This window comes from Epinephelus lanceolatus, chromosome 23, assembly GCF_041903045.1.
Source record: "Epinephelus lanceolatus isolate andai-2023 chromosome 23, ASM4190304v1, whole genome shotgun sequence".
NCBI classification, from domain to species: Eukaryota; Metazoa; Chordata; class Actinopteri; order Perciformes; family Serranidae; genus Epinephelus; species Epinephelus lanceolatus.
Window position 1 is genome coordinate 21935771 of NC_135756.1, and position 12266 is coordinate 21948036.

The following is a 12266-nucleotide window of genomic DNA, read 5'->3' on the forward strand; positions in this document are numbered from 1 at the left end:
CGTTACGACATGACACCACAGTGATCATTAATACATAGTGAGAGTTGCTCTGAACTCACCAAGACAACTAGAGCCCATCATTTAAAGGCGCCTTATTGTAGGAACGAGGCTTCTCTCTGAATGATGGATTTGCTTCTGTATTCAGCGAGTAAACCTCCAATAAGGCTTGTTTATATTAGCTTGGCCTGTAACTGTGTTTACTTTTGGAGAAACTCTCCATTCTTACGGCGACACATGATTTCTACCTCTCCACCTTCACCTCCCCGCCTTCCTCACGCTCACTTGTTCCTTTCTTTTCTCCAAAACATCACACACACAAATGTACACCTGAGTCTCGTTCATTCCTCACTCCTCTTTGCTTCATTTCAAAGAGTTACCATGAAACTTTCACCTCATACTTCTCTGATCTGTGTCTGCCTGCGTCACCACAGACTCTCCGCCTGCGCTCACAGCCCTTTTCTTTTGGTTGCTTAAATTTAGAATCCTTGTTGTTGAAATTTGTGAGCAAAATGATGAGTAACTATGAATATCAATGATCAGCCGTGTGTAAGTGGTGTGTAACAGCGCTATTTAAGGCTCCTTTAGATGTGGGTGGAGTTTGCGAGCTTTCCTGTCTTTCCATGTGCGTGAGTGTGTGTGTGTCATATGGTGGGTGGTGGGTTTCGAAGCCGTGATGCTGGTATCTGGGTCCACATTCATAGACACAAAGCATTGACGGAAACATTCCACAATCCATCTCTTCCTTCTGGCAGATTTTTGATCTATCTTTATCTCTCCTGCTCTCGATGTCTGTCCTCTCTCTCTCCCTCTCTCTCTCAAATTGAACTCATGTACTGTACTCATGTTTGTTCGCAAGCTTCACACTAGACAGTCTTGTGATGCTGGTTCAAGGAGCTGTCCACGCCGAGACACTGGACACTTGTTTGTTCAGTCATGTCAGTTTGTCCGACACACTCTTACACCCCAAAAGCACACACGCCCAACACACTCCCTAACATTGAGCCCTCTGTCTAGCTCTCCCTGCCCCCCAGTATCAGTTTACTATGTGAAAACACAGGCGAACGCAGGGTTTCTAGCCCACTAAACCGGACTGGATTGTGCCCCAGTTTAGATCACACCCTCCTCGTCCGTTTTGTTGGTTCGTTTAATTACACTAACGAGGTTACGGCCAAGGTTATCATACCCGACTGTAGTCTCCAGTCTCTTCTGAGCCAAACGTTGTTATGACAATTAGCCCACTCAAAGAGTCATGGGTGTCTTGTCGGAGGAACAGCGGGGGGAGGAGGTGAAGAGGGTCAAAGGCAGACAGGAATGTTCAGGAAGAAAAGAAGTACTGATGCAAGATGTCTGAGAGGAGCAGAAGTCAAAGATTGTATGATATTTATCAGTGAAGTCAATGTTAGTGTAAACGAATTGACACAGTTAACTTGTTCTGATAAAGACACAGGATTGGTTTGATAAACATCCTAATCGTTCATTACTTCCTAGTGTTTATGGTAGATATACCAATTAAATTTTACGCCTAAAACATATCAAGTTTGAATGGGTGGTCTGCACATTTGAGCTCCCGTTCTCTCCAATGACTTACATTAGTGGTCTTGAATCTACCAACAAATCGGCATGCAAAAAACATTTTCTAGGCCCACCATCGCTGTAGTTCCCTCGACAAAAAGCCAACAGGATTTTTCTTTCTCCACTGGATTTTGGATTGTTTCAATAAGCTCTGTGGCAGACAAAGTTTGTGATGCTGACACGTTTTGTTCAGCAAGGTTATCTTCACAAATGAACACCGCTTTTATGATTTTTGAAACATCGCCAGAAGTAAACAGCTAAAGTTAGGCAATGAATGAACCAAACCACAGTCGCATGACTTAATGCCATGACCACAGTCAGGCTGTAAAGGTGGTGTTTTACAGGATGTCATTAAATGTCTCCAACAATTTCTGTAGCCTCATTCAGCCACTGCCTTTTTTAAGACACTCAAAGATTCTCAAGTGAGGTATTTACGGGTGTGTTTTATGCCGTAGACAGTCGTGAAAGTCTATTAAGCTTGTGTTATCCGAAATCCCATTCAAAAAACTCATGGACTTCAAGACGAAGGACCCAGAAGTACAAACACGCTAACTCATTTCTGGTCTTAAGGACTCGTTCCTGCATGACTTTATTGACAAATTGACCAGTGCTGGTATTAAATGACAAATGTTAAGACTAATCTTTAAACAAAAAGTTAGTTAATTAAAGGGGGACTCTACCAAATTGATTTTGCACCCCTAGAAAGGTAGGGAACTCAGCAACTGTCAAGACATGCTGACTTTTAGTCCCCAGTACAAAACATTCGAGCCTACATTTCCCATGATGCAACTCAATGGCATCTTTCATTAGACCCTGCCTTCCTCCCAAACACCCCTTACTTTGAAACCCCACACGTCCAGTTTGTATGCGACCCAAAAAAAAGGGTAAAATTTAAGAGAAAAATGATTCACCGTCAACACAATATGTTCTTTCACCAACTCTGTCATTGTCATTTAATTTGTGTGAGTTCTGCCCCTCCTCTTTGTTAGCCACAGATGGCTAAGTGATCTAAATGTGACCTAACCAGCAGCATCAGCCATTATTGACGAGGCAAATCTCATCAACCAATCAAACGATGATGATCTTGCCAGGAAAATTGGGGAGTAGGAAAAGATTTACAGGGGGAGACGTCGACGTGAGCGAATAATTGGAGCTCAGTGTCTCTTAAGGCTCCAACAGGTCAGGCACACACACACACACACACACATACACACATATAAACACACACATGCTAGTCAGCAGAGCATTCCAGTGCTGTTTGGACTGTTGTTGCCATTGGTCTAATGGTTCTCACATGTCTGTCGCCCTATCTTTGAGCAGCACCCAGGACAATGTGGGCTATTCTTAAGGCTTTACAACGCGCTCTGTCTCGGGCCGATCGACGCGCAGATGGAACAAACATTCACACATAGAGAAGAAAGACAGAAAGAGACAGAGACAGATATCAAGACTCAAACAGACACATAAACAGAGGGAGAAGTGTGTGCGTGTGCGTCTGTTTGTGCTTGTCAACAGCGTCCGCGTTAACTGGAATAGGCGGGTCCCGCCTCCGCCGTCCGGCAAAGCAAAGCCACTCTAAAGCCAAGCCAACTGTCAATCAAACAGCCAACACAGGGCCAAAACTATGATAGCATCAGAAATAACAGTCTTTACCCATCAGTCTCACATGCACAAACACACTCGCGCGTACACACACAAGCGCAGGGGAGGTTAAAGTCACAGCTCAGCCTTGTTTGAATAGGCTTCTAACATGCAAAGCAACATTAGTGTGTCAGGAGTGTCTTGCTGTTCTGTCTGTCTCTCTGTCATTGCTTTGACAGGCAGACGAAAAATGTCACGACTCACAAGAGAAAATGCTGTACTCTGTGGGTGTGTGTGTGTGTGTGTGTACTCTCCGTCTGTCTCTCGCGTAGTTAATGCGTGGGTCCGTTCCCCTCCTATACACAGCAGGCCCAATACACAATGTCTTCTTTTGTTGTCACGTTAAAGTGATGCAATAAAGCTGTGCAGTGACAAGGACGGCCCGGGGGCTGCTGCGGTGACAGAGACATTGAGTGTGCGCTCGTGCACGTGTGTGTGTGTGCGCGGAGTGGAGACAAGAGCACTGAAGAGGGGTTATTGCCACGAGACAGATTGCAAGTGTCATTTTCCATTACAGCAGCCCGAGCCACTGTGTACGACACAGTCACACACACACACACACACACACACAGATACACACCGATACACACGCCTTGGCCTACTTCAACAGGATGCTTTTGACAGGGAGAGATGTGCGTGCATTAAAAGAGTGCCGGCCCTGAGTATTTAACCCTCTCCTCGCTCTGACATCGGGTTGAGAAAGCAGAATTTGCAGACACGCTTTTTTTTTTATTATTATTATTTGCAATTTAAGAAAATTGGCTTGTCTTATCGGTTGATTCACAGGTCACTGATATGAATCAGAATTTTTTTTTCCATGAAACTAAAGATTTCAAGAGTCTGCAAATTACATTTCCATCTGCAAGTTGCATAGAAATTGTTGCTGAAAACCTAATTTAAGTGATTTTCATGCTTTAGTTGGCAGATTACATCATGCATTACTATTGGTTGAGAAAACTCTTTGACCTCTTATGCTTTTGAAACACTCTCAAATCATATTGAAAAGCCCCAAAATCCTAAAAGTAATAAAGATGCTTTTCTTACTTTACATTCAGGAGATATACGTTTTTCACCTGACACACAATATACTCGTCACAGCGGCTTTTCAAAGGATCCTCTGTGAATACATTGAGTTTTAAATACAGCATGACCCATTGTTGCGTGTGAAGCTCTATTATCTATTCAAAAGTCTCTCATGAGGGTATGTTTGTTAACCAGGCAATTAGCGGGCAGTATGTGGTGGTTATCAGTACCACAGTTGACACTTGGTCTCTTCAGCCTGTAAAGTATGAGGCAGTAAAATGAAAATGGGATCTGTGTTGGGTCCCATAGCTTGTCCCTAATAAGGTGCAGTGGCAGCGGCTATCAGGGGCCGAGCTGAATTAGTCCACAGCGGATTCAAATGTCTAGATGCTATCAAACACCATTTAATGATAATGGAGGTCACAGAGGCAATTGGGAAAATGCTCTGTGTGTGTATGTGTGTGTGTCTGTGAAAGGAACGTTTCTCTGTCTCCCGCAAAAAACACTGCATTAAGATAGCATCGCTAATTTCTCCAGCTCAGCTCAAACACAACATGCAGAGGAGGGGAGAGAGGAGAAGAAGAAGAAGGAGGAGAAAGAGTGGAGAAAAAAAATATAAACAGCACACGAGCGAAAATGAAACAACAAGGAAAGTTTTTCTGCGACTTTCTCGAATGTCGCTCCAGATTTTGCCCTTCATCGTTCTTTCACAATGTCGCGCCCTCTCCGCTGCTATTTCTGACTGCCAGTGTGTGGATCTGGCTCGCTGAGATTTCATGCCAGTGTAAAAATTGGCTGAGGGTTTGGTTCAAATCAAATTGGACATAAGCACCCACAACACCATCTGTTAGGGAAAGGCAGTGGAGTGAAGGGCAGAACTCTGTATTCAGATAAATGGATTTTCAATTTATTAAATTGTTGACTGACACCCTTGTAAATGTTCGCTTTATGTGCTGTGGCCTATTCTTAGAACGTCGCATTTAATGGAAACATGTTGCTATATACATCCATACAATCCCTAATATTAGAATGAAAAAAAGAGCACACTACATCTGTTGTTTTGTGTTAGTTACATTCCTGCTTTTTATATTTCTGCAGCACAGTGGCCTCACATTTAAAGGAGAGGGGAAAAAAAAGCTAATTTGTCCTTTTTAAGCTTTTTTTCCCCCTCCCCCTAAAACTTCATCTCCTTAAAAAACAAAAATAAAGCCCTCTCTTCGGTTAGCCTTTAGGTGTTTTGGCAAGTGATATGGTGTGTGTGCGATTTTCTGTAACAGGTGTGTCGCCCCGAAATGTGTTTAGAGACGCGTCTGCGATTGTGACAGTACTTTAGGGGAGGACCATATGTCCCTTGTTGCTTCACCCAAAAACTTAACTTACTTTGCACGGTGAATAACAGTCTCTTAACTCTCAGAAGTTGATGTCATGTAGTTCAGTGTGTGAGTGCGTGCCAGATACTCTCAGTTTGTGTGTGTGAAAGTGTCCCCTTAGCCTGCCTAGTGGTCTGGGTGTTTATTAATAACTAAAGTTGGAGCAGCTTCTGAATTAAAAAGTCACTGTGGACGTTGAGAGCGACCAGGGACTGAGCCTAACACACACACACACACACACATACAGTATATATGTGCACGCTCTCTGTTTCTCTCTGACTCGCGATCCTCTGCTTCAGTGGGAGACAGGGAGCACTGGGAGGGGGCTAGAAAGTAAGAAGGAGGAGGAGGAGAGGGATTTTAGTGTTTACACAGAGGCCCGGCCACCGCGGCAACTGTTGCCAAGCGCTGTTCTCCCCAACAACAAGCCAGTAATTGGTACTGTTAGCGGCTAACCTTGCGGAGGTGGTGGTGCGAGGTGGGCTTGGACAAAAAGCTTTTTGATACATCTCCCTCTCTATCTCTTTCTCCTCTCTCAAGCCGCAGTATAGTGCCCCTGGTTTTTTTCTTCTTCTTCTTCTTCTCTTTTTTTTTTTTTTTTTTTTTTGACAAGAAGAGACTGCCCGTAATCTTGGCACGGCCCCCTTCGCTTTGGAACGATTGGACCGTCTTTAGAAGGAATCGATGAAAATGTGTCCAGACACATGGCCCAGCTCAACCAGACATGAATTGATCATCAAAATATCAACATCATCATTTCGTAATGGAGTGTGTCGGTGCCTTCAGCGAGGGGGGGAATAAGCCAGACTGAAAAGCAAAAGCTGCAGTATCAAGAGGGTGTAAATAAGTGAGCAGTTGTATTCCAAATTCTGCTTTTTTCTTTTCGGAAGTTTCTTTGAACATTTCCATAATGTAGGAGGTCGAGTCTATCAAAGTTGTAACATCCTACTACTGAAAGACTTAAGTTACCTCATATGATTTAGATAGTGACACTACTTTTTCCCTTTTTAAACTACAGCAAGTATTCAGTACAACAGGGACTGCTGCTGTGTTAGGTGAAGTGTTAAGACTATGATGCTCCAGGTACCCTCCTAGCATCAGTTTTGCACGCTCATCACGCATGTCAGTTTACATTTCCGCTGATTAAATGCAAACATTTTCTTTTCAAAATAAAGTTAGAACATAGGTAAAATAAACGTTTCTTTTTAGGTCTACTTCCTTAGGTTTAGGCAACAAAAGCGCAGGTTTCGATTTAGAAAAAACATCATGGTTTGGCTTAAAAAATAAGTATGTTAGGTTATGTCACGTGACATACGTTGCAAGTGTAGTATGCTACACATGCTAGCACACTACATTGTTACTAAAATAACTTGATTGACTTTAGTTTCATACATGACACAAACAGCGGTCTCTTGGGTGAATGTCTTGGGTTTGTTTGACCCATCCACCTCCCCTCCTGTCCGCCCTGTGCAAACTTTCCTACTCTTCCTACTCTAACCCATCTTATACAGCGCTAAAGGGCGCCTCGTGCTTTGGTATCTGACGCCAATGGCCACTGACCGTCGTACTATCGGTGTTTGAGGAGCTTGGAGGGAGACTATTTTAGTTTACATGACAGTTATAATCTAATCTTTCCATCATATGTAAGCATGCTTTCTCTGTCTCCGTCATGGCCGCCAGCGAATGTTTTTCCCCCCACAGAAGTCACCACACATCTCTGCTCGCTTTCCCTCTCTGTTACTTCTTCCTTCCATCTCAATACTTCAGTGTTCAGGGTGGCAGTCTCAGACAAACTCCACCAGTGCTTGTATAATTGCTTATTCAATGTTGACCCCTGCTCAGTTTGGGAGGGAGGAGGAGAACGGAGAAGGAAAAGGAGGGGAAGGCAGGGGGGTGGCGGGTTGGGGGGAGTAGCAGGAGCCCGCCCCATGGCTGCCAAGGCCCAAGTCAATGTGGAGCCTGTTTTTTCGGAATATAAGGGCCGGCCACGGGTCCCAAGCCAGGGCCCTTTCCTGTGGGCCCTCCTCCTCCTCCTTCTCCTTCGTTCTCCTCCTTCATCCTCCACCCTCCTCTGAGCCCGGCTGGGCCTGGCGCTGGCACAGAGGTCCCTTTGTTGTGCACCCGAGGGCCCAGGCTCTCTCTCTCTGTGTCTCTCGCTCCCTCTCTTTCCACAAACCCCCCTCTTCCTCCTCCTCCTCCTCCTCCTCCTCACCAACCCTCCCTCCATTTTCCTCTAAAGGTCTCCAGGCTTCACAAATATGAGATAATAGGAAAAATAGAGCTGGCCGCTTGTGGTGACTCAGGGCAAAACGTCTGAGTGAAAAATAGAAAGTGAGTGAGAGAGGGAGAGAGAGGTATTGTTTGTGAGGTTGGTTGGGGCGAGCTGGACTGAAGTCGAGTCTCCTCCCATCTCTCCCTCCCTCTCTCTCTCTCTCTCCCTCGCCTTCTCTCTCCAGCAGCTTCTGAACCAAAAGCTCACTGTGGATCCAAAAGCCGGATGGGGGCTCGCTCTAACACACACACACACACACACACACACACACACACATGCACACAGTGTCTCTCTCCCTCTCTCGGCAGGTGGACGGGGTTGTTTTGGCTCGGCTGCAGGGCAGCAGCTTGACTCCGTTTGAGCCAATGAGCCAAGATAATAGCCGACGATTCCAGAGTTATTGTCAGCGTTTTCCCCCCTCTGCTTTTCCCAGAATCCCTCGCGCTGCAGTGCGGGATCGGACTGGGAACGTCACCCTCGGATGAATTAATGCGCTTTAAAAATACAACAATCGGGATCCAGAGTTGTGCGTTCAAAACCCAGACAGTCAAAACAAGGAAGGATGGTTTTTAAAAGTGTCCCATTAATGTCCCAAAGAATATTGGGTTTGAATATTTCATCCAGTGTAAACATCATATAGCTTTAATAAGGAGCTGGAACAAGCTGATACAGAATATAAATAAGTGGAATAAGATCATTTTTCCGACCTTAAAGCTACTTCGGGGGAAACTGAATTTCATGAGTTAACATTACCCTCCTTTACTGCCCTGTACGCCTCACACGTCCACTTCCTTTTATTCCCTTCGTCTTTTCATTTCCTCACTCCTTCGTTTTTGTCAAGGGGGAGGCGGGTATCCTCCCTCGCCCTCAGCTCCCAACACCCCACCCTGCAAATATGCAGCCCACACCCCTGCGTGGGCACCAGACTCCACCCGCTTACCTCACAGAACACACACACGTCTTATACGTCAGAAGAACAGGGAGTAGCTACTCTGATTTTCATGGAAAGAGTTGTGCTGTCCTCCTTTATTATGTGATTTTTGGCTGTAATTAGCAGTAGTAGACGCTCGCTGTGTTTCCATCTAACTGTCAAGCGGATTTTGTAAGAACTCTTGAAATATTGCATACATAAACTCAGGTGCATTTCCATCTGCTGGGCTGAAGGGAGTAAATCTCTGAATGTGAGCGAAGTGGAAAGAAGTCTTTCAAGAGGGAAGTTGTTATTGTTGTGCATTGTCAGGTAATGGTGGCCATATATCACATTCTTATATGAAGATGAAAACAAGGAAATGTAATTGGCAGTTTGAAGCATTCTAATGCACCAACTAATGCCCAAACAGCTATGACGAGAAGCTAATGCACGAGAGAGAGCTAGGCATTTTTGTGAGGTCATGGTTTCAGGATGTCCAAACACATCTTTTAACCGATGCACGAGCTTGTGCATGTTTATCACGGGCGACAGTGAGGGTTCATTTCTCATAGTGTTCACCACATCAATCAACATCTCACTAAAAGCTGCAGCATGCCAACTCTTCTTCTCTTCTCCTCTCCTCTTTTCTCTCTTGTCCCCTCCACTCCTCTTGCCCATTTCCTCCCATTTTGCCATCCGCCGCACAATGAAAGAGCCTCTTGGCTTTTATTAATAGTTAAAGTGGCCCCGGCCTGTCACTGGGGACAATAACTGCAGCCCTGTTAATAAATAAAAATAATAACTAGGAGATGGAGACAGAGAGGGAGTGCAATGGAAAGAGAACAGGCGACACTGCCATTTGTTGTTCCCTCTCACTTGTCAAAGCTCTTTGGCTTAAAAGCCTCTGTCATTGTTGAGGGAGAGGGGGCTGGAGGGAGAGATGAGAGTGAGAGACAGAGAGAAAGGGGGAGAGAGGGGGAGCGCCAGGGGCTAATAGCACCTGTTGGGGTGATGGTGAGACAGCTGTCATGGGGGGGGGCACACTCTTTCTTCTACTCTTTCTTCCTCTCTACGCATGTTTCTTTCCGTTGTTTTGTGCAACCGATTCCCCGTCTATCTCAGTCCTTCTCAGTCCTCCTCCCACCTCCACCCCGCTGCTAACCTTGTCCCTGAAGGCTGTGGTGGCTTCTGACAGAAAGCACTAGGGCGCATCTGGGGACGCAGTGCTGAAACTGACTAACTGGCTGAGTGGCAGCGTCGAGAACGCAAGGACAGACCAGTCAGAGTCCAAGGACGGTGGAGGGATTTGAAAAGAGTGAGGGATGAGAAATGGAAAGAGTGAGAGGTGGACCACCTTGAAGTTCAGCACTGATCTTGCGCTACGTGTGTTTGCGAATGTGTGCCTATTGTAATCAACAGAGCGTGAGTGCTGTAGTCTTGAAGCCAGAGGAAAGGACCTGATTCAGGCCTCTGGGGAGGCTGCCGGCACACACACCCTCACACACACACACACACACACACACACACTGAGGTACAGTATGTAGGACATGCTGCGGTGCTTTGTGTGTGTCTGAGCAGAGCGTGTATGTCTCCTCTCTCTCGCATGCGTACTTGTTTGCTTGTGATCATGTGTCATTTTAAATCCCGAAAATCTCCAGGTGGTTTCTCATCCTGATCTCGCCACATTCACTCCATCGCAGCCAGGAAAAAAAATAGAGGGATTAAAAGGAGAGAAGGAAGTTTGGGCAAAGCACTGCTTTTTGTGTGTTTGGATGACGGGTAAAAAGTACTTTGATTTTGTTGTTGAGTGTAGTGGCAGCGTGTGTGCGTTCATGTCTCACTTAGTGGAGAAAAAGTGCTAAGCTGTTCAGCTCAACACACCGGTCATCTCCCTCTCCCACTGTGGAAAGCATTAGTGTGTGTGTGTGTGTTCATCAGTGCAGGCAAGCTGTCTCATACCAGTGAGATTAAGACTTTTTTTTTCTTAAATCAGTCATTATGGGGGGGAAAAATAATCCGGGGACAAACAAACTTTTCGCCTGCCATCAGCAGTTGCGAGCGTATATACGTCTGTGTGTGCAGCTATACATACAGCGTGGGCTCACTCAAGTGCATGCATTGTGCATGCATGTGTCTGTGTGTTTTGCGGGTGTTTGTGCATTCAAGTGTGTGTGTTTGCGTTGGCTGATAGGGTTAATCTCCCCACTCAAAGTGTAAAACCTCTTTCCTTCGCAAGGCCTCGCATCCCAAGTGCAGATGGCTCCCAGTAAATAGAGTTCTCTCTCCCTCTCTCTGTCTCACCCTATTGCTTCACACTTTCAGTCTCCCTTTGTCTCATCATTTCCCTTGTTCCCCTTTGTTCACATCAATAACAGTCAACAGGGTGACGGGGTTAATGGCAGCGTGTCTGTATGTGCACATGCGTGTGTGTGTGATTGCTATTAGCGCATATATGTGCACACATGTAGAGCTGAATCTCTGCGTGTGTATGCTCTCTTGTGTGACATTTCCATTTCCCCCACTGTGTGTGTCTGTGTGTGCACATCTGTGTGTGAGTGTGATCATAGTTAGGGAGTGTAATTAGTGATTTTGCGGGTGTGTGTGCACATATGTGTTTGCGCAGGGGTTTGTGTGTGTAAGGGTCTGTGGAGTGTGTGTTGAAAACAAAGCGCTAGCTGATAATGTGTCCATTGTGGCGGGTGCATTAAGGCCCTCTTTGTCTCAGGGCCCACAGGGCTAATGATTCTCTAGCAGCAGGTGAGAGGGAAAAAGCCTCTCTCTTTCTCTCCCTCTCTCCTCCACTTGTCTCTCTCTTTATCTTGCGTTGCCTCTCTCGCTCTTTCCCTTTTGCTCACTTGTTTTTGTTCTTCAGATTTCCTCTCTTTCGATTATCAGCTTCTCTCTTTCCACCTTTCTCTCCCTCTCTCTCCCTCTCTCTCCTGCTGATGCGGCCATTAGGCTGAGCTGCCGCTGCCTTTATTACAGCAAATGGACTTTAAATGAGCTTTATTGTCATGTTGGCCAGCCAACTGAATCCCTCTCTCTCTCTTTCCTCTGCCCCCACCCTCCCCCCCTAAACAGAGGCCCCCAGCATTGAGAGGCTGTTGTCAAAGGACTGGAAGGATAAACTTTTGGCCATGGGCTCAGGGCACATCGGAGAAATTAAAGGTATGGTACAACTAAGTAATGACAGAACTAAACTTAACTGAGCTGAATTCAATTGACCATTTAAACTTAAAGTTGAAGTAGGCAGAAATCTGAGAAAGGCAAAAAAAATTATCAGAATTTGAAAATACACCCTTCCTCTGCAGCTCTCCCCTCCCTGTCCTAAGCCCCTCCCACCAGACAAGCACAGGCATATGCATGCCAATTCATCGATTAATTTAATCTAGAGTTGCGCACCGCTCATTTACTCAGCCACGGCTTGCCTCTTTCTATGTGTCAGACCAAAAATGAGGCATAAAGACAACTAGCTAGC

At 45.6% G+C, this 12266-nt stretch overlaps 1 protein-coding gene across 13 annotated transcripts in view; it reads left to right on the forward strand.

Moving 5' to 3' along the window:
- Window positions 1-12266, forward strand: part of sox5 (SRY-box transcription factor 5) — a 300708-nt gene that overhangs the window by 232421 nt on the left and 56021 nt on the right. For 10 of the 13 annotated variants that reach the window (XM_033614344.2, XM_033614340.2, XM_033614341.2 and 7 more), the window contains one exon: window positions 11870-11956. The exons of the other annotated variants lie outside the window; for them this stretch is intronic. In XM_033614344.2, coding sequence (XP_033470235.1) covers window positions 11870-11956 — 87 coding nt within the window. The remainder of the gene's footprint in view (window positions 1-11869; window positions 11957-12266) is intronic. 13 annotated transcript variants of the gene reach the window in all.